Source organism: Dermochelys coriacea, chromosome 1 (genome assembly GCF_009764565.3).
Source record: "Dermochelys coriacea isolate rDerCor1 chromosome 1, rDerCor1.pri.v4, whole genome shotgun sequence".
Lineage (NCBI taxonomy): Eukaryota > Metazoa > Chordata > Testudines > Dermochelyidae > Dermochelys > Dermochelys coriacea.
This window is the reverse complement of record NC_050068.2, coordinates 175,929,470-175,951,239: the sequence shown is the minus strand read 5'-3', so window position 1 is coordinate 175,951,239 and position 21,770 is coordinate 175,929,470. Positions and strand designations below refer to the sequence as shown.

Genomic DNA, 21,770 nt, shown 5'->3' with positions numbered 1-21,770 from the left:
GGTGCGGGCGGCCATGCCTGCGGATAGTCAATGTAAACACTGTCTCACAGCCCGCCAGCGATTACCCTGATGGGTCACAGATTGACCACCACTGATCTAGACCATTCCTGACAGGTGTTTGTCTAACCTGCTCTTAAAAATCTCCAATGATGGAGATTCCACAACCTCCCTAGGCAATTTATTCCAGTGCTTAACCACCCTGACGGAGTTTTTCCTACTGTCTAACCTAAATGTCCCTTGCTGCAATTTAAGTCCATTGTAATGTTACGTTGTAAAGAGAATAGCTTAATTGTTAATGGTTTGTAATAATCATTTTAGTAGGTTCATGTAAATGACAAAAATTGTAGGTATGTTGCTATTTATATTACTGAAACACGCTCTATACTACAGCTTTTGACCCAGTTTATAACTAGTTAGTTAAATGGTTAGTCTGAACAGTGTTATTCCATAGTGTTGCAAATACTCTTTCCCCCGATGTTTAAGATGTGCACATGGAATACATTACTGCACAGACTGCTAAGCCAGTTAGGAGCACTTGAGGGTTATGTCCACACTGCCGAAAAAAGGGTGCTGTACTAGTTTACAGAGCGCAGAATGAAACACTGTTAATTGATGATGATGTGGTGTAAACCAACCATGTTTGTGAGGACAGACCATTTTCATGAGTCACTATGAGTAACTATCAAAAAGCATGTTGAGAAGTAGTTATGATATATTTGTATTTGTTATGTGGACAGTTTTAGAGCTTGGGAATCAGACTTTTCTGAAAGTTTTATAATGCCAGTATGATGCCAAAGATTAGTATAAGCTTGTATTTTGTATAAGTAATTTCATTTTGACTTGAATTAATTAAAAATATTCTTCTGATGAATAGTGGACAAACAAATGTAAATGTCTTTGGCCTGGTCTATGCTTAATTTAGGTGGATATAGGTTCTTACGGCTGTGAAAAATACATACTCCTGAACGTTATGGTTAATCCAACTGGACCCCCCATGAGCACATGGGTAGGCTGATGCCAAAATTGTTCTGTTGACCTAGCTACCATTGCTCAAAGAGAAAAACTAACTACATTGACGGAAAAAAAAAAAAACCCTTGTGATGGTGTAGGAAGTGTCTATGCCTCGGTGCTGCAGCAGTGTAGCTGCAATGCTGAAGCTACGCTGTTGTAGGACTTATGGTGTAGACATGGTCTTATCATTAGTCTTTTCTTTTACGTGTGTGTTTTAATGCATCGTCAGTGGAAGAAAAATGATTTCAATGAATCAAACTCAGTTGTTGATAGTGAATGTGCATGACAGTTAAGAGTTCAGTGTCACTACTGAAATGCAGAAGGGTGACTCCTTGTCTACCATTTTGTTTTCACAGATACATGCACAAAAACAGAGAAATTACAAGAATTAAACGGGATGAGATCAAGAGACTTAAAGAGTATCTCACAGTGTTACAGCAGAGATTAGAACGGTACTATAGATGATTTTTCCAAACATAGGTGCAAGTGACATTGAATTGTAAGCTGTACAGAACAGAATAATTCATTGTCTTTTTATATATAATTAAGTGTTCCGAAGTTCCTCTTAGACCTATGTTCCATTCCACTTGCAACTTCTGTGGAATGTTTATTTAAGCAAAATAATTAAATGCATGGAATTTATTATGAGAAGTTTATTTTACTTGTAGTCTGCCAAAAATTCCATTTTGTATGAGTGCCATGATATTTATACATTTCTATGGTTAACAGATATTTAAGCTATGGTTCTGGTCCTAAACGATTCCCCCTGGTAGATGTCCTACAGTATGCACTGGAGTTTGCGTCAAGTAAACCTGTCTGCACTTCTCCGATTGATGACATTGAAACTAGTGCTCCCCCTAGTGGTACTGTAACAACACAGACGATACCAAGGTAAAAACGAGATCTCATTTGTGTGTGTGTTCTTTGTTTAGCATTTCTGGTTTTAGGTGTTTATTTTTAGGCAAATTATGGATCACTTTTAAGGAATGAAGTTTGCCTCCAGTATGAGGAAGGACTAGGAGGAGGGAGAGATGAGTTTTGTTTTTTTTAAATATTTTTTGTCCAATAATAGTAAAAATGAGCCCTCTTAAAAGCCAGAGCTCCTAATGAACATGGGAAGTTCTAGGATTTGCTCCTCCTCCTCATGAATATTTTTCAGTAATACAAAAATGCTATATATTGAGTATTTTTATGTATTTATAAAAACCTATTCTCAAATTTTGTTTTGGTGAAGATTTGTCAATTTTAAACTAAAACCAGAAGCTATATTGCTGTGTATTGTGAATTATCTCTAAGAAAAATTTATCTTAGTGATAGAATTTTGTGACCCTATGAGCTCATCTGTTCTCTGTTAATATGTTTGATTCTAGTTATAAAACTTTTCCTAAAAACTGAATCCTTATAAATAGTTTGTGACAGTTGCAATTCTAAAATGAATACAAGATTTTATAGGTGTATAAATTATACATCATTGGAAAAATATATTATCCGAATCCCAGAATTTTTCACATGCGTGTGTTGAATGGCTCCAAGTGTTGCTTTAATCCAGCAATGATCTGCATTTCTAAATCTCTGTCATATGCTATCTGCTCTTCTTGTGCTTCACTACTTAAAATTGTTGTTTGATCATGTTGTTTTAGGTAAGTGTTGGAATACCATGCTGACAGAGGTCAAATTCTGCCCTTATTTCCACCCATTGAAGTAAATGGATTTGAGAGATTTGCAGATTAGGATCGAACATGGCACTGTGAACACTGACAAAGAAACAGTGCTTTCATACCAACTGATTCATTGGGATAGTAGGTCCCAATCCAGCAAAGCAACTAAAGACTTGTGTTACTTGCGAGTATCCCTGCTGAAGTAAATGGATTAAAAGTTTTCTTTTAAAAAGTGCTGAGGTGCTTTGCTGGTACTGCTCTGATCATCATGAATATAGAAACTTCCTATTAATAAAATAGGTGACAGACTCCAGAAAGGGAACACTGTTTGCATGAATTACACTACAGAAAGTGCTTTGCTGTTTAACATCATGCTGTGTACTGAGTTCATTTTGTGAGATGAGTATTGTGACTTAGGCCCATATGTTAGAAATATTAAAAACACAAAGCAGATTAGCATACCATCAACTATAAGCGTTCCCTGAGTTCTCCAAATCACAGTATACTCCAGTCGATCTCATGAAGCATAATCCCAAGTAAATAGATGTCTTTTGCTATGAAGGTTAACTAATTTGGGCTCTGTCATATGTACAAATCTGGAAACTAAGCACAAACTTTTTAGCCAGCGCCGAAATGGGGAGGCATAAGGGCAAAAGTGGTCTCTGGGGCTGTGTATAAACTTGGTTGTTTTTTAATTTCCCACCATTGCTACCAATGGACATAGTAATAGTTACTCCTGGTGGAATTCTGTGCCAAAAAATTCAAAATTCTGTCCACAACATTTTAAAATTCTACATTATTTTGCATATCTTACTTTTCAAAATAACTCATATAATCACACCAGTTTCAATTATTTTGGTAATTTATTTCAAAGTACGTGTCTGCACATATATATGTAACAATACACACAACAAAAAAGATTCAGGAAATGTTTTTTGACAAATGGATTCCTTACTAGGCTTAAGAGTAGCAGCTGTGTTAGTCTGTATTCGCAAAAAGAAAAGGAGTACTTGTGGCACCTTAGAGACTAACAAATTTATTTGAGCATAAGCTTTCGTGAGTTACAAGCTCACTTCATGTAGCTCACGAAAGCTTATGCTCAAATAAATTTGTTAGTCTCTAAGGTGCCACAAGTACTCCTTTTCTTTTTGCGAAGCTTATGAATACAAAACTTTGAGTAATTCATTTAAACTACAATACTGAACCGTATTTCCCACCCCTCTCAAAAACAATGCAAAGCCTTGGGGAAGTCAGGGGTAACAGAGGAGCTGAGGGAGAGGGAAGTAATGGCTGGGCAGGAGCCTGGGAGTGAACCTGGAGGGTTATTGGATATGGGTGGGAGAAGTATGGAACAGTTTGGGGTTTTTTTGCGTGGGAGGGATTGTTTTGGAGTTGGGGAGCTTCTCCCAGGCAGACACTGGCTGACCCCTAGCTTCTCCCATTCAGTCAGGCACATCTGCCCCATCCCCATCTGTCCCTGCATGCCCTCTCACCTCATCCCCATGTGTCCCTTCACTCCCATTCAGCCACCCTCTCTCATCTTATACCTATGTGGCCCTCTCCCCGCACTGCCATTCAGCCCCTGGCTCAATGCTATCACCCCACTAGCTCCTGTGCCCCTTCCCCAGTCTTCTCTTCCCTCCCCCCGCCACTAGCCCTTCTGGACCCCAGTCTATTTGACCTCCCAGCAACTCTGTGTGCCCTGTTCTGTCCATCCTCCCATATCTTATGCCTCCTCGCCTGGTTTCATGGGCATGGTGCTGTGAGGAAAGTAGTCTCTGCTCTCTGCAGCTGCCTGCTCAGGCCCTGAGCTGGCTGACCTCTCTTCTGGTACCACAGCAGCCCTTGCTGGGAGAATGGTGTAATTGCAGTGTCTCCCCAGCAGAATGTATTATTCTGTGGGGGGAAGAATCTGCAGGGAACATGAATTCTTCGTGTGCGCAGTGGTGCAGAATTCCCCTAGGAGTAAATAGCAGCAGTGTTAATGCAGATGTTTACCCTTCTCATAGGAGCTCTAAAATGCCAGTAGCTTGTGCTCACTAGAGCTCCCATTGTTGCTCGCACTGTTGGATTAATACCAGTTTAGCAATGGTGAAAATTGGAAGAAAAAGTCTGTGGACAAGGTATAAGGAAACCAGTACTTAAACTTAAAATTTGTGGATTGTATGGCTTTAACTTGATAACTGTTAGCTTTAAAGTGTTTTAAATTACTCAGATTAAAAAACAAAAATGATTAGGGATTGGTTGGTTTATATTTCAGCTACAAGTGTCTGTGAAGTCAATTTCTGTAGTTTATAGCTTGTGTGTAGGGAGTTTGAAGTCTCTTGTTTCATATTTTAAATAAATACAGCACAACAGAGCAACAGGGGCCTTCATCTTCAGAGATACCAAGCACATCACCTGTACAAAGATCAGTAATACACAAACCATTCACACAGTCCCGAATTCCTCCAGACCTGCCAATGCATCCAGCACCAAGACACATAACGGAAGAAGAGCTTTCAGTGTTAGAGGGCTGTTTACATCGTTGGAGGACTGAAGTAGAAAATGACACTAGAGGTACTCTGAGAAAGTAGCGACTACAGTTGCTTTTGAAAAGGGTTACTGAAAATGTTTTGGTTCTGGAGCAAAAAAATCAGTGTTTGACTTCAATCATTTTTCACAATTCTTACTGGATTTACATTTGTCTTCAACAGACAGATGAAGGAAAAACACCTATTAACAAAAATGTCAGTCTGTCTCAGATGGTAACGCATTGGCTTCTAGCCCCAAACCTTGCCTTTTCACATTGGAGTTGGGCTTGTACCCTATGCAGGCATTGCTGTGCTGTGTAATATGGAGGGGCGGGCGGGGAAGAGAAGTGGTACTTGCACTGGTAAATTTTTCCATCATTGTCCTGTAGCTGTCAGTGTGACAGGCAGTTTAAAGAGTTATGCCAGCTTGTGACTGGGCCTTTTGTGGGTGCACAACATGGGCTTTTTTGGGAGAGTGCCGTGAGCTCCTTTGCAAAAGCTACTTACAGTTGCAGGGCCATTGTTTGGGAGAATGCATGGATTGCTCCCTTGGTGTGGGGCACAGGGAAGGGCACTAACTGTTCAAACAAGGGCAGGAACAAAGTAAAGCCACTTCCTTGCCCATAGAGAGCGCCTGGTATCTTATGGGGAGCAGGCTACATTGTCCCTGGGATTCTGGCATTTGTATTCAGTTCTGAGAAACTTCAGTGTCTGGCATGTGAGTGGTTAACATCAATTTTTAAATAAGATTATAAATATTTATCCTTATTTGAGCCTTTAAGTTGGAAAAAGTGAAGATGTAGCATATTGTAGAAGCATATGGATAACTCAGTGGTGGCACAGAAGGATATGACTTTTTTTTCTTATTCCCTTAGACTTGCAGGAAAGCATATCTAGAATACATCGGACAATTGAATTGATGTACTCTGACAAATCAATGGTCCAGGTAAGTAAAATGTCCACATGAGATAAGAAAAAATAGATCATTTAAATCTTTTTTAATGAAAGATGTTCCTTTAATTCGTAATTTTTTTTAAAAAAAGAGAGTAGTTTATAATGTGTTGAGATCGTTAATCAGAAGATCAGAGAGTTTTGTAGACCCTAATTACGCACCACCAAGTCAAAGAATAATACTGTAATACCTATTTTACAGGGAAGTCAAGTGTTAGAAATGAAGTGACTTAACCAAAGTTGTGATGCAAGTCTGTGGCAAAACCCAGAATACCTGATTCTATGCAGCTGTGTTGACTGTAATTTTAGCATTGCACAGTAGAAGCTATTTAGGCTGTTGAGTGAGGTACTTCCAATTAAGATAAGAGACCATTTTAAAAAGAAGAAAAAATATTGAATAAAATACAGGAAACCTATTTCCTATATTTATATTTCATCTTCATTTCTTATTCACTTTACTTTGAAAGTTCTACAATATGACTCAGAATTTCACCTCTATTTAACACTTGGTTAAATACCCCTTAACTATGGGTATTTGGAACTACCTATATAAATCCATATTAAGTAAGTTATTTTAATTCTGTCCTGATTTAAGCATCAGTCAGTCTTTTTATTATGATGCTAAATCATTTTCTTGGGGGACACAGTTTAAGTGATATGTTTTGTACTGTGATCAGCAATATTAAGCCATCACAATATATAGTAGTGGCTCCTTCAGTAGTCTTGTATCCATATAATTCTCTTTTTCATGTGTGTTTATTTTGTTTTTTTATGCATGATTTCTAATTATTAATGTTGGTACCTGTTGGTGGATATGGCAAATTACAGACATAAGACAATGCTTCCAGGCCCCAAAGAGCTTACAGGCAAAATTCAAGGTAAATATACCAAAGTTAGGAAAGGAAAAGGAGGGACAAGGTCTACAACTGAAGAATTATCTGTCCATCATTTCTTTTGTCGCAACAAGGAAGAGATGAAAATTTATTTGATCCAGTTTATGAGAAGGGGCTATAGGTGACAGGGGAGTGCTTCACGATCATCCTTCTGCTAGTCATATGGAAGCCCTCTTATGGTGTTCGGTGGAGGGCAGCAGCCAAGGTGCAGAAGGGATTGTGACAAAGTTCCTCCTCCTTGATGGGTCCTGCGCTTTTTGGCAGATTTGCTCACCTCAGAGGTTCACGGCAGTTCACAGTTTGGCTGCTCTGCTAGAGGCTCAAACCTGCTGTTCATTAAGCTAACCTCATCTCTGGCCAGCATGGGGGAAATGGAGAACCATCTCCTCAGTCTGTTGTCCCACCTAGTGAATCAGGGATAGGCCAGATCCAAATTAGACCTTCCCTTCTGGTGTTGCTCACAGACAAGGTCAACTCCTCCTGTGTCAGATCAGGTGTTGGGAGGATGGGGGGAACCTGGGCCCACTCTCTACATCAGGTTCCAGCCCAGGGCCATGTGGATAGCAGCTGTCTACAATGTCTCCTGTATCAGCTGCATGACAGCTACAATTCCCTGGGCTACTTCCCCCTGGCCTCCCCCCCAGCATCCTCTTTATCCTCACCACAGGATCTTCCTCATGAAGCCTGATCATGTTTGTACTCCTCAGTCCTCCAGCAGCATACCTTCTCACTCCCTGCTCCTTCCATGTCCTCCACTAACTGATGGGAGATCCTTTTTAAACCAGGTGCCCTGATTAGTCTGCTTGCTATAACTGATTCTAGTATGTTCTTAATTGGCTCCAGGTGTCTTAAGTAGCTTGCCTTAATTGCTTCTAGCAGGTTCCTCATTGCTCTAATGCAGCCCCTGCTCTGGTCAGTCAGGGAACAGCAACCTGCTTCTCCAGTGGCCAGTAGATGGGTCTTTGACTTCTCTCCTACAGCCCTCTGGCCTGGAAGGAGGCAGGAGGCTGCTGCTAGGCCTTGGGCTCTCACTGCTGCTGCTCCAGCTACTCCCCTAGCTAGGCCAGACAACCCCCAACTTCTCTGTTACCAGGCTGCTGAACCACCCCTCCCCCCCAGTTGTTGCTGCTCCTGCTGCAGCCCCTTGGGGGGGCCTGCTGGCCCGCTCCCCAGAGGAGGGGAGTGCCCTAGGGGCCCCAGCTGTTGCTACTGCTGCTGTGGACACCACCGTCACCTGCAAGGGGTCCTTCTTGCCTGGCCACCAGACTCCCTGCTGGAGCTGCTGCTGCTGCCCAGGAGCTGCTTGAGCCTTGAGGAGGAAGAAGGGGACCATCTGCTGCTGGGGGAGTGCGCAGAGACTCTGCAGACCACTGTGGAGGGGGCCTTCAAGGACTGAGTAATTTTCAAACTCTGCTCTTGTGGTGGGGGTCTTGACTGTGTTTATGGGATCATGGAGGCTGTGGCGTGGAGCCTGCCCCCCCCATCCATCTGTGTCTCCCCCCCGCCCTCACCACCATCGCTGCCCCCTCTACCATCCCCACTGGCCGCTTACCATCTGCCTCAGCTCCTGCTTCTAGGACACAGCTGCTTACCTGGCTTGCCGTGCCCTTTTGCCACCACTTGGGCCTGAAACAGCAGCCAGCATAAACTGACTTTCTTTTGCAAGTGCACGTGGGCGCACGTGCCCCTGCCCCAGACTGACATCCTCCCCGCCCCTGCAGCTGTCTCCCCTTGTAGCCCTTTACTCCCCCCTTTTTGCCCAGCCCCTCAGCTTGTTTGCCTTTTCCCTCTGCAGTTTTGCTTGTTTGTTTGCCCCGCCCCAGCCTCTAAAGCTAGCCCCTTGGTTTCCCTGTCCTACCCCAAGCCTGGTTGTTCCTCACCCTGCACCGTGGTTCCTCTGCCCTGACTGGCCTTTTGCTCTGTACACCCATGCCCCCTCCCATGCGCTTGTGCCCCTCCCCTGTTTCAGTTTGAACCCCTGTCTCATTGCTATTGAACCCCTAATGCTATTATAGCCTCCCCTCCTCTAGTGCAGGTAGAGGAGCCGGAATCCCATCCTGTGCTGGTGACTGAACCCTCGCACCCACAAGCCCTTGCCTTTATAGGCCACCCCTATCCAGTCACACCCCTTCTGGCGCCCACCTTCCCTGCCTACAGCCTAGTGGGGAGGAGTGGTCCTCCTGTTTCCCCCTTCCCTACCCCCCCTCTGGTGTTTGTCCTCCGTCCCCACTCCTTAGAGAAGGGGGCAAGGCGCGTGGGACCCCTTGGGCAGCCCCCACTGCTCCTCCTCCACCTGCCTCCCCGTCATCCCCTGTGGCTCCCACCTCGACCGCCACTGCCAAACCACCTGCACTAGCAGTGGCGGGCACCGGGATAGACTCCACTGCTGCTGCATCCCTTGCCCCCTCTGATTCGGGGGGAGGGGCCCAGCTGGCGGGAAAGGCCAGGGAAAAAGGAAGGGTAAAGGCCCTGCCAAAAAGGCTAGGCCCTCCATGGCAGGAACTGCCCCCTCTGCCTACTGTCTCCTGTGGTCGGGGCCCCTTCCCCGCCTTGTCCAGGAAGCACGGTGTCCATTGCCTCCAGGTGCCCACCTCGCCCCACGTGGAGACCTACATGAGGGTGGTGGGGCCCACGGCCATTGTGGCAGCCTCCAAAATGTATGGGAAGGTGGTCTTCTTCCTGGCATAGGAGGCCGCTGCCCAGGAGGTGGTGGAGAAGGGCCTAACGGGGGGGGAGAGGGGGGCGCGGAAAGGTGTTCGTCTCCCTGGAGCCGCTGGAAGACCTGGGCATCCGGTTGGTCCTGATCTCCGTCCCTCCATTCCTCCCTAATGCCGCCCTACTACCTGCTCTCTCTGCCCTGGGGAAACGACTGTCAGTTGTCAGTCCTCTCTCCCTGGGCTGCAAAGACCCTGCCCTCCGTCATGTCCTTTCGTTCCGCCGTCATGTCCTTTCGTTCCGCCGGCAGATGCAGCTTCAACTGCTGCTGGCGGCATGTGACGGAGAGGTGCTCAAGGGGTCCTTTCTGGTCCCCTACCGGGGCCTGCTACCGGGTGCATTACTCTCATCATCGCCGGTGCCCCTGGCTGCCCAGAGCCTGGAGCCACCCCTCCTCCTTCTCAGCTCACCACTGCTCCCGCTCAGACCCTAGGGGTACCTCCTCCAGCATGCCCAGACAAGCGGAAGAGCTCCGCGCTGGCTGTATTCAGTCTGGCAGGGCCTATGGAGGAGGGTGTGGCGGGATTACTGCCGGGTGTGGGAAAGGGCCCGCCCTAGGACGAAGCTTCCCTCCCTTGTGCTGCCCCACTGCTACCTCCCCGTGTTCCCATGCCATCACCCTTGCCCTCTGACCTGACCCCTTCTGACCAGCCGACAGATGATGCCATGGAGGGCTAGGTCCAAGTACAGGGGAAAAAGGACAAGCGGAAGGCTCGAGCTCTGTTCCTTCCATCTGATGCGGAGGCCCCCCGAAAGACCAGGAAGAGGGCAACTGGCACCAAGTCTTCTGCCTTGCCATCGGGTGCATCCCATCTGCTAGAGCCGACTGGGAATGACATGGCAGCAATGGAGGGTAGCATTACCCCTCTTCCAGAGTCCCTCCCTGGGGGGCTCCCCAATGGAACCCCCCTGCCCCCTTGCCACCTGAACTCCCTGAATGCTCCGAGGCGAGCATCACTTCGGGCACCAACGAGGAAGTCCCCGGGGTGGTGGGTGGTGGTTTCCCCTCCATCTTCGCGGAGTTTGAGGCCCTAGGTCTGACTCCATTCTGGGGGAGGACAACCCTCTGCCAGTGGGCCTTGATCTGGGTGACCTCACCCCGGCCCCCTTCTCCCCATTGTCCATCCCCCTAACTACTGTTTCTGCTTCCGCCTCTGAGAAACCCCTGGACTCTTCCACCTGTATTGCAGAGGGTGCCTTTCCTGTCCCTGTACCCCTGAGCCTGACCGAGAGGCGCCACCCCCCAGTAGCACGGCTCCCGGGGCCCCCGATTCCGACTCTGCCCCTCTCCCCAACCATGACCCCTGATGCCGACCCCAGCCCCTTCCCCTCCACCTCCTGTGCTGCTATTGCCTCCCCTGGGGCCAACTCCCTTCCCAGTGGATGACCATTAGGGAGCGGCCTTCGTGTTTCGCTGTCCCGACCTCCTAGGGTCTGCTATTTTCCCTCTGCCACCCCCCACTGAGCCGGGGTCTGAGGTGGGCTGTATGGCACCGGCCCATCGGGCGCCATGCAGGGGGTCCTCCCCCTGCCTGCCCATCTCGGTAGGCCATGGGGCTTTGACAGGGGCCCTATTAGAGGATGGCCAGGGGCCTGTAACCCTGCCCCCCAGTAGGCTGCGAGAGGAGCTGCAAGAGTTTCTCCAGGACCCCGTTGGGTCCCGGAACAAGGTGCAGCTCACTCTCCAGCTCTGGGGAAAATTTTATCAAATCCTCCAGGCTATAAGGGCCATTCTGGGGGAGGGTAAAGGCACGCGGAGGCAGGCTGCTTCGGCCTACCAGTGGGCCCACGGCTTCCGTGACTCTTTGCTCACCTACGGAGTAGATCACAGTTTGCTGCGCGGCCCAACAGGGGACATGAGTGTCCCTGCTGGTGATGATCCCCCAGCCCTCCCCATGGCACCCATCATCTTTGCAACATTAAACACCTGGGGCTGTAGGATGGGTCTCCACAGGTGCCAGGTGCTCCCCTTCGGGGGGGCGGGGTATGCTGTGGTTTTCCTGCAGGAGACCCATACAGATCCAGTTGCCGAAGCAAGTTGGCGGCTGGAGTGGGGGGACGGTCTATTTTAAACACCTTACAGTTCGTACAGCTGGAGTGGCTACCCTGTTTTCCCCCGACCTACAGCCCAAGGTGCTGGGGGTCGCTGAGGTTGTGCCGGGCCTCCTGCTGCACCACTGGGTCCGTTTGGAGGGACTAGTGGTCAACCTCCTCAACATTTACACCCCGACATTGGGCCCGGGGCAGCTGCGCTTTTATCAGCAGGTGTCCGCCTTCCTCAGGTCTTTGGATCCTTGTGAGTGCCTGGTCTTGGGTGGGGACTTTAACACCACCCTCAAGGGCAAAGGTGCGCCTTTGGTGCAGTGGTGGTGGGACGTCGGGAACGTGCGCGCCCGGCTCTTCTGCTGCGACTACACCCAGGGCACCAGCCGACGGAGGGATGCGGCGATAGAGCAGTTGGAACTGGAGGTTTTAGAGCTGGAGAGGCTTCTGGCTGCCAGCCCCGAGGTTCCATTCCTCTGCGGAGTGTGCCGGGAGAAGTGGGAGGAGCTCCAGGATCTTGAGGACCATCGGTGCCTTTGTTTGATCCTGCATCCGTCTCCTTCGGAGTTATTTTAGAAGGCAGTCCGTAGGTCCACAAATGCCCTCTTTGCTGCGTCAGACCATCTGACTGAATCAAGACTATGGGCCTTCACTAAATCCCCTGGGGACTTGCCCTTGTGGCAAAATGGGGGATGAAATGCTGGTCCACGAGGCGCTGAAAGGTAGCTGTGGCCCCTTGTAGTCCAAAAGGGAGGACTGTATATTGGAAAAGACCCTCTGGTGTAGAGCACGCCGTCTTTTCCTTTGCATCTTCAGCTAGGGAAATCTGCCAGTACCCCTTTGTCAAGTCTCGGGTCGACAAGTACTGGGCATTACCCAGACGGTCCACTAGTTCATCTGTGCGGGGTATTGGGTAGTCATCAAACTGGGATATCTCGTTTATTCAATGGAAGTCGTTGCAGAACCTCGTGGTGGCCATCAGGTTTGGACACCAACACTATCAGGCTGGACCACTGACACTGGGATTCTTCGATGATCCCCATCTCCAGCATTTTCCTTACTTCCACTTTTATTTCCTCCCTTTTGGCTGCTGGCACCTGGTAGGACTTCATTGTTACTCTGGCCCCAGGGTTCGTGATGATGTGGTGATATGTCCTGGTTGTGCAACCCGGCTTTGTCGAGAATACGTCTTGATATTGGGCAATCATCTCAGTTACCTCCTTTCTTCTGGGCTGCTGTTAGATCAGAAGACACCTTCACCTGTTCAGGGATTTTGTTCCCTGGGTGCAGGTCTTCTCGAACCACTGTGCACGAGTCTCGGGCATGCCAGGGTTTCAGAAGGTTGATGTGGTATATCTGCTCTAGTTTTCGACATCCCAGTTGTTGCACCTTATAATTTACTTCCCCTATGGGTTCAACTATTTCACACGGCCCTTGCCAGTGGGCCTACAGTTTACTTTCGGCCGTGGGTATCAGTGCCATTAGTCGGTTGCCAGGTTGAAACTGTCAAACCTTGGCTTGATGGTTGTATTAGGTTCTCTGGGCCTCTTGGGCCTTCTCTAGCTGCTCCCTCACTATGGGAGTGACCCAGGCTATCTGGTCCCTCATCCGTAGCACATGCTCTATTACATTCTTCCCCTCACTGTCATAACCTGGGTCAGAACCTCCAGTGTCCAGAGCTTTCCTTCAGTTTCTTCAATCTGTAAATTGTTCAGTTTCCCTTATTGCTGTTTATTTCTTTTTGTTAGTGTCTAATTACTTTTAGTAGAGTTTTCTAGTTAGCTTTCCCACCTTGAGGGAACCCACCTCATACTTCCCCATACTGTGTTACAGAATCCTGGACTATGCCCAGAATTCCAGGTTTCATAAATATCAGCTATACTTGCATTAGAGGTTGTGTAGTGCTCATGATATCTCAGTTCACTGTATCTCTAACACAGATTTTTGAGATTCCTTTCATCAAATATCTCTGGTAGCCTTTGCTATGATACATGAGTGATTACTGATATGTTTCAAAGTACAGTTGTGATGCATTACCAGAAGGGTTAAGCGTTCTGCAGGATAAATGTCTCAAATTCAACACTTAAAGACATATGGGGAGATGATGTTTGTGGTTTTGTGTAATTACATATGTATGGGTAGTGGTCAACAATGTAATCAACAGTCCTGTCTATGCTGAATTCTATTAATTCAGAGATCAAAAGAACATCCTAGCATTTAAATGAACTGTAAACATGGGATATTGCTGTATTCATCTCTTTGAAATGTGTAGCTGATCATCTGCGAATGGTGAAAAACAGGCAATTGCCTTATGTTAATTCATGTAGCTAAATATAGATGATGGACTTGCGTCAAATCACCCTGATTACCTATTGTAATCATGTCAAAGAAAGTCTGAAATTTGTATAAAGGATCCTTGGGTCCTGATCCTGTCATCTCAGATCTGCTTGTGGTTTCATACAGGGGAAGCCTAAGCCATCAGGACTGAGATCCCAGTTCTGACTGGACCGCCCTGAAGATAAACACTGGACTATAACCTACAGACTAAATTCTAAAAGAACTCTTCGCAACTACAAAGCTCACCATCTCTGCTATAAATCTGAATCTCAAGATTAACTCATGTCTGTATATAGATTGATCTTTTAACCATACTTTCAAAAAAAATAATTTTAGTTTAGTTAATAAGAATTGGCTGCAAGCGTGTATTTGGGTAAGATCTGGAATATTACCTGGGAGGTAATGTATTCGATCCTTTGGGATTGGTAGAACTTTATGTGATGAAATAAGATTTTCATTAATCCTCATCATATCTGACTTGAGTAACTAGGTGGAGGCCTGAAGCTGGGTTACTTTAAGGCAGGGGTCAGCAACCTTTCAGAAGTGGTGTGCCGAGTCTTCATTTATTCACTTTAATTTAAGGTTTCGCGTGCCAGTAATACATTTTAACATTTTTAGAAGGTCTCTATAAGTCTATATATTGTATAACTAAACGATTGTCGTATGTAAAGTAAACAAGGTTTTCAAAATGTTTAAGAAGCTTCATATAAAATTAAATTTAAAATTCTGATCTTGCGCCACAGGCCCCGTTCAGCCTGCTGCCGGCCTGGGTGAATGGAACCCCAGGCTGGCAGAGGTCTGGGGTTCTGTTCGCTTACGCCAGCAGCAGGCTGAGCGGGGCCTGCGGCCAGGACCCTAGCTGGCAAAGGGCTGGTAGCCAGAACCCCAGACTGGCAGCAGGCTGAGCCAATCAGCCTGCTGCCACTCGGGTCACTGCCGGTCTGGGGTTCCGTCTGCCAGCTCCTGCCAGCCAGGGTCCAGACTGCCGGCCCTCTCCCTGGTTATAGCCTATTCTCTTCCTCTCTCTCTGCACTGAGCTGAGGGTGGGAGTGCACTGAGCACAGGGCTGAGGGTGAAGGAGCAGGCTGGGGGTTGGGGTGTAGGGTCTGGCCAGGAGCTAGAATGAGGGAGGGGGCTCAGGGTTGGGGCAGGAGGTTTGGCTGTGGAGTGCTTCACTGGCACCCATTTGGTGCAGGTAGGAATGTAGGGGGAGTGCAGGAGCTCCTATTCGGTGCTCAGGGTGGGGGTGAGAATGTGGGGGGTGCAAGAGTCAGGGCATGGGGGGCTGGGTATGTGGGGGGTGCAAGAGTCAGGGCATGGGGGGCTGGGTATGTGGGGGGTGCAAGAGTCAGGGCATGGGGGGCTGGGTATGTGGGGGGTGCAAGAGTCAGGGCATGGGGGGCTGGGTATGTGGGGGGTGCAAGAGTCAGGGCATGGGGGGCTGGGTATGTGTGAGGAGGGTGCTGGAGTCAGGGCATGGGGGGCTGGGTATGTGTGAGGAGGGTGCTGGAGTCAGGGCATGGGGTGTGGAGGGGCTGGGTATGTGAGGGGGATGCAGGGGTCAGGGCAGGAGGCTGGTGTGTGGGGGGTGCCGGGATCAGGGCAGAGGACGGGGCGGGCGTGCGAGGACGGTGCAGGAGTCAGGGCAGAGGGCTGGGGGCATGTGAGGGCGGTGCTGGAGTCAAGGCTGGGGTTGTGGGGGGGGGTGCAGGGGTCAGGGTAGAGGGTTGGGGGTGTGTGGAGGGTGCAGCAATCAGGGCTTGGGGGGCTGGGGGTGTGGGAGGGTTCAGGGGTCAGAACAGAGGGCTGGGGGTGTGTGAGGAGCGGTGCAGGGGTCAGGGCAGAGGGATGTGGGTGTGGGCTAGGGTTGTGGGGGTGCTCCCAGTCCCCTGCCCAGAGTGGCTCATGGCAGGGGGTTGGAGGGGATATGCCCTGATTCCATCCTGTCTCCAAGGCTCTGCCTCCACCACCTCCCTGGAGCAGCAAGTCTCCCCCTCCATCAGCTGATCAGCGGCAGGGAGGGAGAGGAGGAGGGCAGGCACCCAGCATGGCGGGGGGAGGGGGGGACCTTGCCTGCCCTGCACCAGCAGTTGGCAGGACCAAGCTTCTTCATCCTGCCTGTGTGGTGTGTGTGTGGGGGGGGGGGGGAGGAGAACGGGCCAGGGCTGGCAGGATTTTTAATGGCACACTGCTGCCTGCCGGGGTCCCGGCCTGGGTTCGGCAGTGGGCTGAGCGGGGGCTGGCAGTTGGGACCCAGCAGGCAGCAGCGTGCCATTAAAAATAGGCTTGTGTGCAGTCTTTGACACACGTGCTACAGGTTGCCGACCCCTGCTTTAAGGGAACTGTGTTGTTGAGTAACCAGTGAGGTATAATAGAAGTTAATTTGGGCTGGCTTGGTAAATCTAAGTATTGGAATATCTACTACCTTTGTGGATTGTCTGCCCCGTTCTTTGCAGTTCACCCTAATTCAGTGACCTCAGCCATCTCCCCTGGGCCTCCGGTCACAACAGTGTTATGTATAAAGGGAGTCACGTAAGAGAGCTTGGACAATAGTGCAAGAGCTTCTGTTTTCAAGAAGCTGCTCTGAGTAGAAGAATACCTGCTTGACAGAGGCTGCTTGCTGGTATAATGCTTCTAAAAATATGAGGAGGAAAAAAATAAGGGCCCCCTATTAACAGGGGGGCCTAATTTAAGCATTCTTCTATTTTTAAAAAATATGGAGTGGTATTCATATTAGCAAGATGCCCTATTGATGGGAGAAAGCAAACCATCATTGACATGAAATGTGAGTCAGCGGGTACGTGGAATGTGACATGAGAAGAAAACCAGTTCCTTATAGTGCATTATACTGAATGTATCATTAATTTAATATCTCCTTAGATATTAGCTAATAGCTAATTATAGTTAGAGGAGCGCTAGATAAATAACTTAACAGAGCCAAGGGAAATTCAAGGATGTGTATCTGAGATAGACATATTAAAAAATGTTTCAGAGTAGCAGCCGTGTTAGTCTGTATTCTCAAAAAGAAAAGGAGTACTTGTGGCACCTTAGAGACTAACAAATTTATTAGAGCATAAGCTTTCGTGAGCTACAGCTCACTTCATCGGATGCATTTGGTGGAAAAAACAGAGTAGAGATTTATATACACACACACAGAGAACATGAAACAATGGGTTTATCATACACACTGTAAGGAGAGTGATCACTTAAGATAAGCCATCACCAGCAGCAGGGGGGGGAAGGAGGAAAACCTTTCATGGTGACAAGCAGGTAGGCTAATTCCAGCAGTTAACAAGAATATCAGAGGAACAGTGGGGGGTGGGGGGGGAGGGAGAAATACCATGGGGAAATAGTTTTACTTTGTGTAATGACTCATCCATTCCCAGTCTCTATTCAAGCCTAAGTTAATTGTATCCAGTTTGCAAATTAATTCCAATTCAGCAGTCTCTCCTTGGAGTCTGTTTTTGAAGCTTTTTTGTTGAAGGATAGCCACTCTTAGGTCTGTGATCGAGTGACCAGAGAGATTGAAGTGTTCTCCAACTGGTTTTTGAATGTTATAATTCTTGACGTCTGATTTGTGTCCATTCATTCTTTTACGTAGAGACTGTCCAGTTTGGCCAATGTACATGGCAGAGGGGCATTGCTGGCACATGATGGCATATATCACATTGGTAGATGCGCAGGTGAAGGAGCCTCTGATAGTGTGGCTGATGTGATTAGGCCCTATGATGGTATCCCCTGAATAGATATGTGGACAGAGTTGGCAACGGGCTTTCTTGCAAGGATAGGTTCCTGGGTTAGTGGTTCTGTTGTGTGGTGTGTGGTTGCTGGTGAGTATTTGCTTCAGATTGGGGGGCTGTCTGTAAGCAAGGACTGCTCTGTCTCCCAAGATCTGAGAGAGCGATGGCTCGTCCTTCAGGATAGGTTGTAGATCCTTGATGATGCGTTGGAGAGGTTTTAGTTGGGGGCTGAAGGTGATGGCTAGTGGCGTTCTGTTGTTTTCTTTGTTGGGCCTGTCCTGTAGTAGGTGACTTCTGGGTACTCTTCTGGCTCTGTCAATCTGTTTCTTCACTTCAGCAGGTGGGTACTGTAGTTGTAGGAATGCATGATAGAGATCTTGTAGGTGTTTGTCTCTGTCTGAGGGGTTGGAGCAAATGCGGTTATATCGTAGCGCTTGGCTGTAGACAATGGATCGAGTGGTATGATCTGGATGAAAGCTAGAGGCATGTAGGTAGGAATAGCGGTCAGTAGGTTTCCGATATAGGGTGGTGTTTATGTGACCATCGCTTATTAGCACCGTAGTGTCCAGGAAGTGGATCTCTTGTGTGGACTGGTCCAGGCTGAGGTTGATGGTGGGATGGAAATTGTTGAAATCATGGTGGAATTCCTCAAGAGCTTCTTTTCCATGGGTCCAGATGATGAAGATGTCATCAATGTAGCGCAAGTAGAGTAGGGGCATTAGGGAACGAGAGCTGAGGAAGCGTTGTTCTAAGTCAGCCATAAAAATGTTGGCATACTGTGGGGCCATGCGGGTACCCATCGCAGTGCCGCTGATTTGAAGGTATACATTGTCACCAAATGTGAAATAGTTATGGGTCAGGACAAAGTCACAAAGTTCTGCCACCAGGTTAGCCGTGACAGTATCGGGGATACTGTTCCTGACGGCTTGTAGTCCATCTTTGTGTGGAATGTTGGTGTAGAGGGCTTCTACATCCATAGTGGCTAGGATGGTGTTTTTAGGAAGATCACCAATGGACTGTAGTTTCCTCAGGAAATCGGTGGTGTCTCGAAGATAGCTGGGAGTGCTGGTAACGAAGGGCCTGAGGAGGGAGTCTACATAGCCAGACAATCCTGCTGTCAGGGTGCCAATGCCTGAGATGATGGGGCGTCCAGGATTTCCAGGTTTATGGATCTTGGGTAGCAGATAGAATACCCCAGGTCCTGGCTCCAGGGGTGTGTCTCTGCGGATTTGTTCTTGTGCTTTTTCAGGGAGTTTCTTGAGCAAATGCTGTAGTTTCTTTTGGTAACTCTCAGTGGGATCAGAGGGTAATGGCTTGTAGAAAGTGGTGTTGGAGTGTGTTCCTCCAGTTAGAGTTTTCCTAATATACCGTATAGTTTTGAGAGGGTACCCTAGAACGGACATATCACTTACTCTGTACTACTTAAGTAATTTTTGTTTTCTCCTCCACACTGGTACTTGTGGAATTGCTGATTGGTGTCTTCCCTGTTTACTTACTTTAGGAAACAAAAACAGACTCCAACGAGAGACTGCTGAATTGGAATTAATTTGCAAACTGGATACAATTAACTTAGGCTTGAATAGAGACTGGGAATGGATGAGTCATTACACAAAGTAAAACTATTTCCCCATGGTATTTCTCCCTCCCACCCCCCCACTGTTGCTCTGATATTCTTGTTAACTGCTGGAATTGGCCTACCTTGCTTGTCACCATGAAAGGTTTTCCTCCTTTCCCCCCCTGCTGCTGGTGATGGCTTATCTTAAGTGATCACTCTCCTTACAGTGTGTATGATAAACCCATTGTTTCATGTTCTCTGTGTGTGTGTATATAAATCTCTCCTCTGTTTTTTCCACCAAATGCATCCGATGAAGTGAGCTGTAGCTCACGAAAGCTTATGCTCTAATAAATTTGTTAGTCTCTAAGGTGCCACGGGTACTCCTTTTCTTTTTGCGAATACAGACTAACACGGCTGCTACTCTGAAACCTGTCATTATGCAAGGCACTGAATTTAGCCTCACTGGATACTCTCATAAAGAACCAACCTTCCACACAAACTTCCTCGTGGCTGGACTTTACAAAAACTAGACAAGCCATTTACAAAACACACTTTGCTTCTCTACAAAAGAAAAAGGACATAAGCTATCTAAACTACTATATGCCACAAGGGGCCACAACAATGGTTCCCGTAACCCACCCAGCAATATTGTTAATCTATCCAACTATACTCTTAGCCCAGCAGAAGAATCTGTCCTATCTCGGGGCCTCTCCTTTTGCCCCTCCACCCCCATGAACATGATACAGTTCTGTGGTGACCTAGAATCCTATTTTCGACGTCTCAGACTCAAGGAATATTTCCAACACACCTCTGACCAACATATTAACCCACAGAGACCTTCCTGCCAACACTACAAAAAGAAGGATTCTGGGTGGATTCCTCCTGAAGGTCGAAACAGCAGCCTGGATTTCTACATAGACTGCTTCCGCCGACGTGCACGAGCTGAAATTGTGGAAAAACAGCATCGCTTACCCCATAACCTCAGCCATGCAGAACACAGTGCCATCCACAGCCTCAGAAACAACAATGACATCATAATCAAAAAGGCTGACAAAGGAGGTGCTGTCGTCATCATGAATAGGTCAGAGTATGAACAAGAGGCTACTAGGCAGCTCTCCAACACCACTTTCTACAAGCCATTACCCTCTGATCCCACTGAGAGTTACCAAAAGAAACTACAGCATTTGCTCAAGAAACTCCCTGAAAAAGCACAAGAACAAATCCGCACAGACACACCCCTGGAGCCCCGACCTGGGGTATTCTATCTGCTACCCAAGATCCATAAACCTGGAAATCCTGGACGCCCCATCATCTCAGGCATTGGCACCCTGACAGCAGGATTGTCTGGCTATGTAGACTCCCTCCTCAGGCCCTTCGTTACCAGCACTCCCAGCTATCTTCGAGACACCACCGATTTCCTGAGGAAACTACAGTCCATTGGTGATCTTCCTAAAAACACCATCCTAGCCACTATGGATGTAGAAGCCCTCTACACCAACATTCCACACAAAGATGGACTACAAGCCGTCAGGAACAGTATCCCCGATACTGTCACGGCTAACCTGGTGGCTGAACTTTGTGACTTTGTCCTCACCCATAACTATTTCACATTTGGGGACAATGTATACCTTCAAATCAGCGGCACTGCGATGGGTATCCGCATGGCCCCACACTATGCCAACATTTTTATGGCTGACTTAGAACAACGCTTCCTCAGCTCTCGTCCCCTAATGCCCCTACTCTACTTGCGCTACATTGATGACATCTTCATCATCTGGACCCATGGAAAAGAAGCTCTTGAGGAATTCCACCATGATTTCAACAATTTCCATCCCACCATCAACCTCAGCCTGGACCAGTCCACACAAGAGATCCACTTCCTGGACACTACGGTGCTAATAAGCGATGGTCACATAAACACCACCCTATATCGGAAACCTACTGACCGCTATTCCTACCTACATGCCTCTAGCTTTCATCCAGATCATACCACTCGATCCATTGTCTACAGCCAAGCGCTACGATATAACCGCATTTGCTCCAACCCCTCAGACAGAGACAAACACCTACAAGATCTCTATCATGCATTCCTACAACTACAGTACCCACCTGCTGAAGTGAAGAAACAGATTGACAGAGCCAGAAGAGTACCCAGAAGTCACCTACTACAGGACAGGCCCAACAAAGAAAACAACAGAACGCCACTAGCCATCACCTTCAGCCCCCAACTAAAACCTCTCCAACGCATCATCAAGGATCTACAACCTATCCTGAAGGACGAGCCATCGCTCTCTCAGATCTTGGGAGACAGAGCAGTCCTTGCTTACAGACAGCCCCCCAATCTGAAGCAAATA

At 47.7% G+C, this 21,770-nt stretch overlaps 1 protein-coding gene across 13 annotated transcripts in view; it reads left to right on the top strand.

Moving 5' to 3' along the window:
- The window catches only part of USP25 (ubiquitin specific peptidase 25), a 148,160-nt gene that overhangs the window by 88,348 nt on the left and 38,042 nt on the right, over positions 1-21,770 (top strand). For all 13 annotated transcript variants that reach the window (XM_043509274.1, XM_038391770.2, XM_038391739.2 and 10 more), the window contains 4 exons: positions 1,368-1,463; positions 1,741-1,902; positions 5,020-5,228; positions 6,058-6,128. In XM_043509274.1, the coding sequence (XP_043365209.1) occupies positions 1,368-1,463; positions 1,741-1,902; positions 5,020-5,228; positions 6,058-6,128 (538 nt within the window). The remainder of the gene's footprint in view (positions 1-1,367; positions 1,464-1,740; positions 1,903-5,019; positions 5,229-6,057; positions 6,129-21,770) is intronic.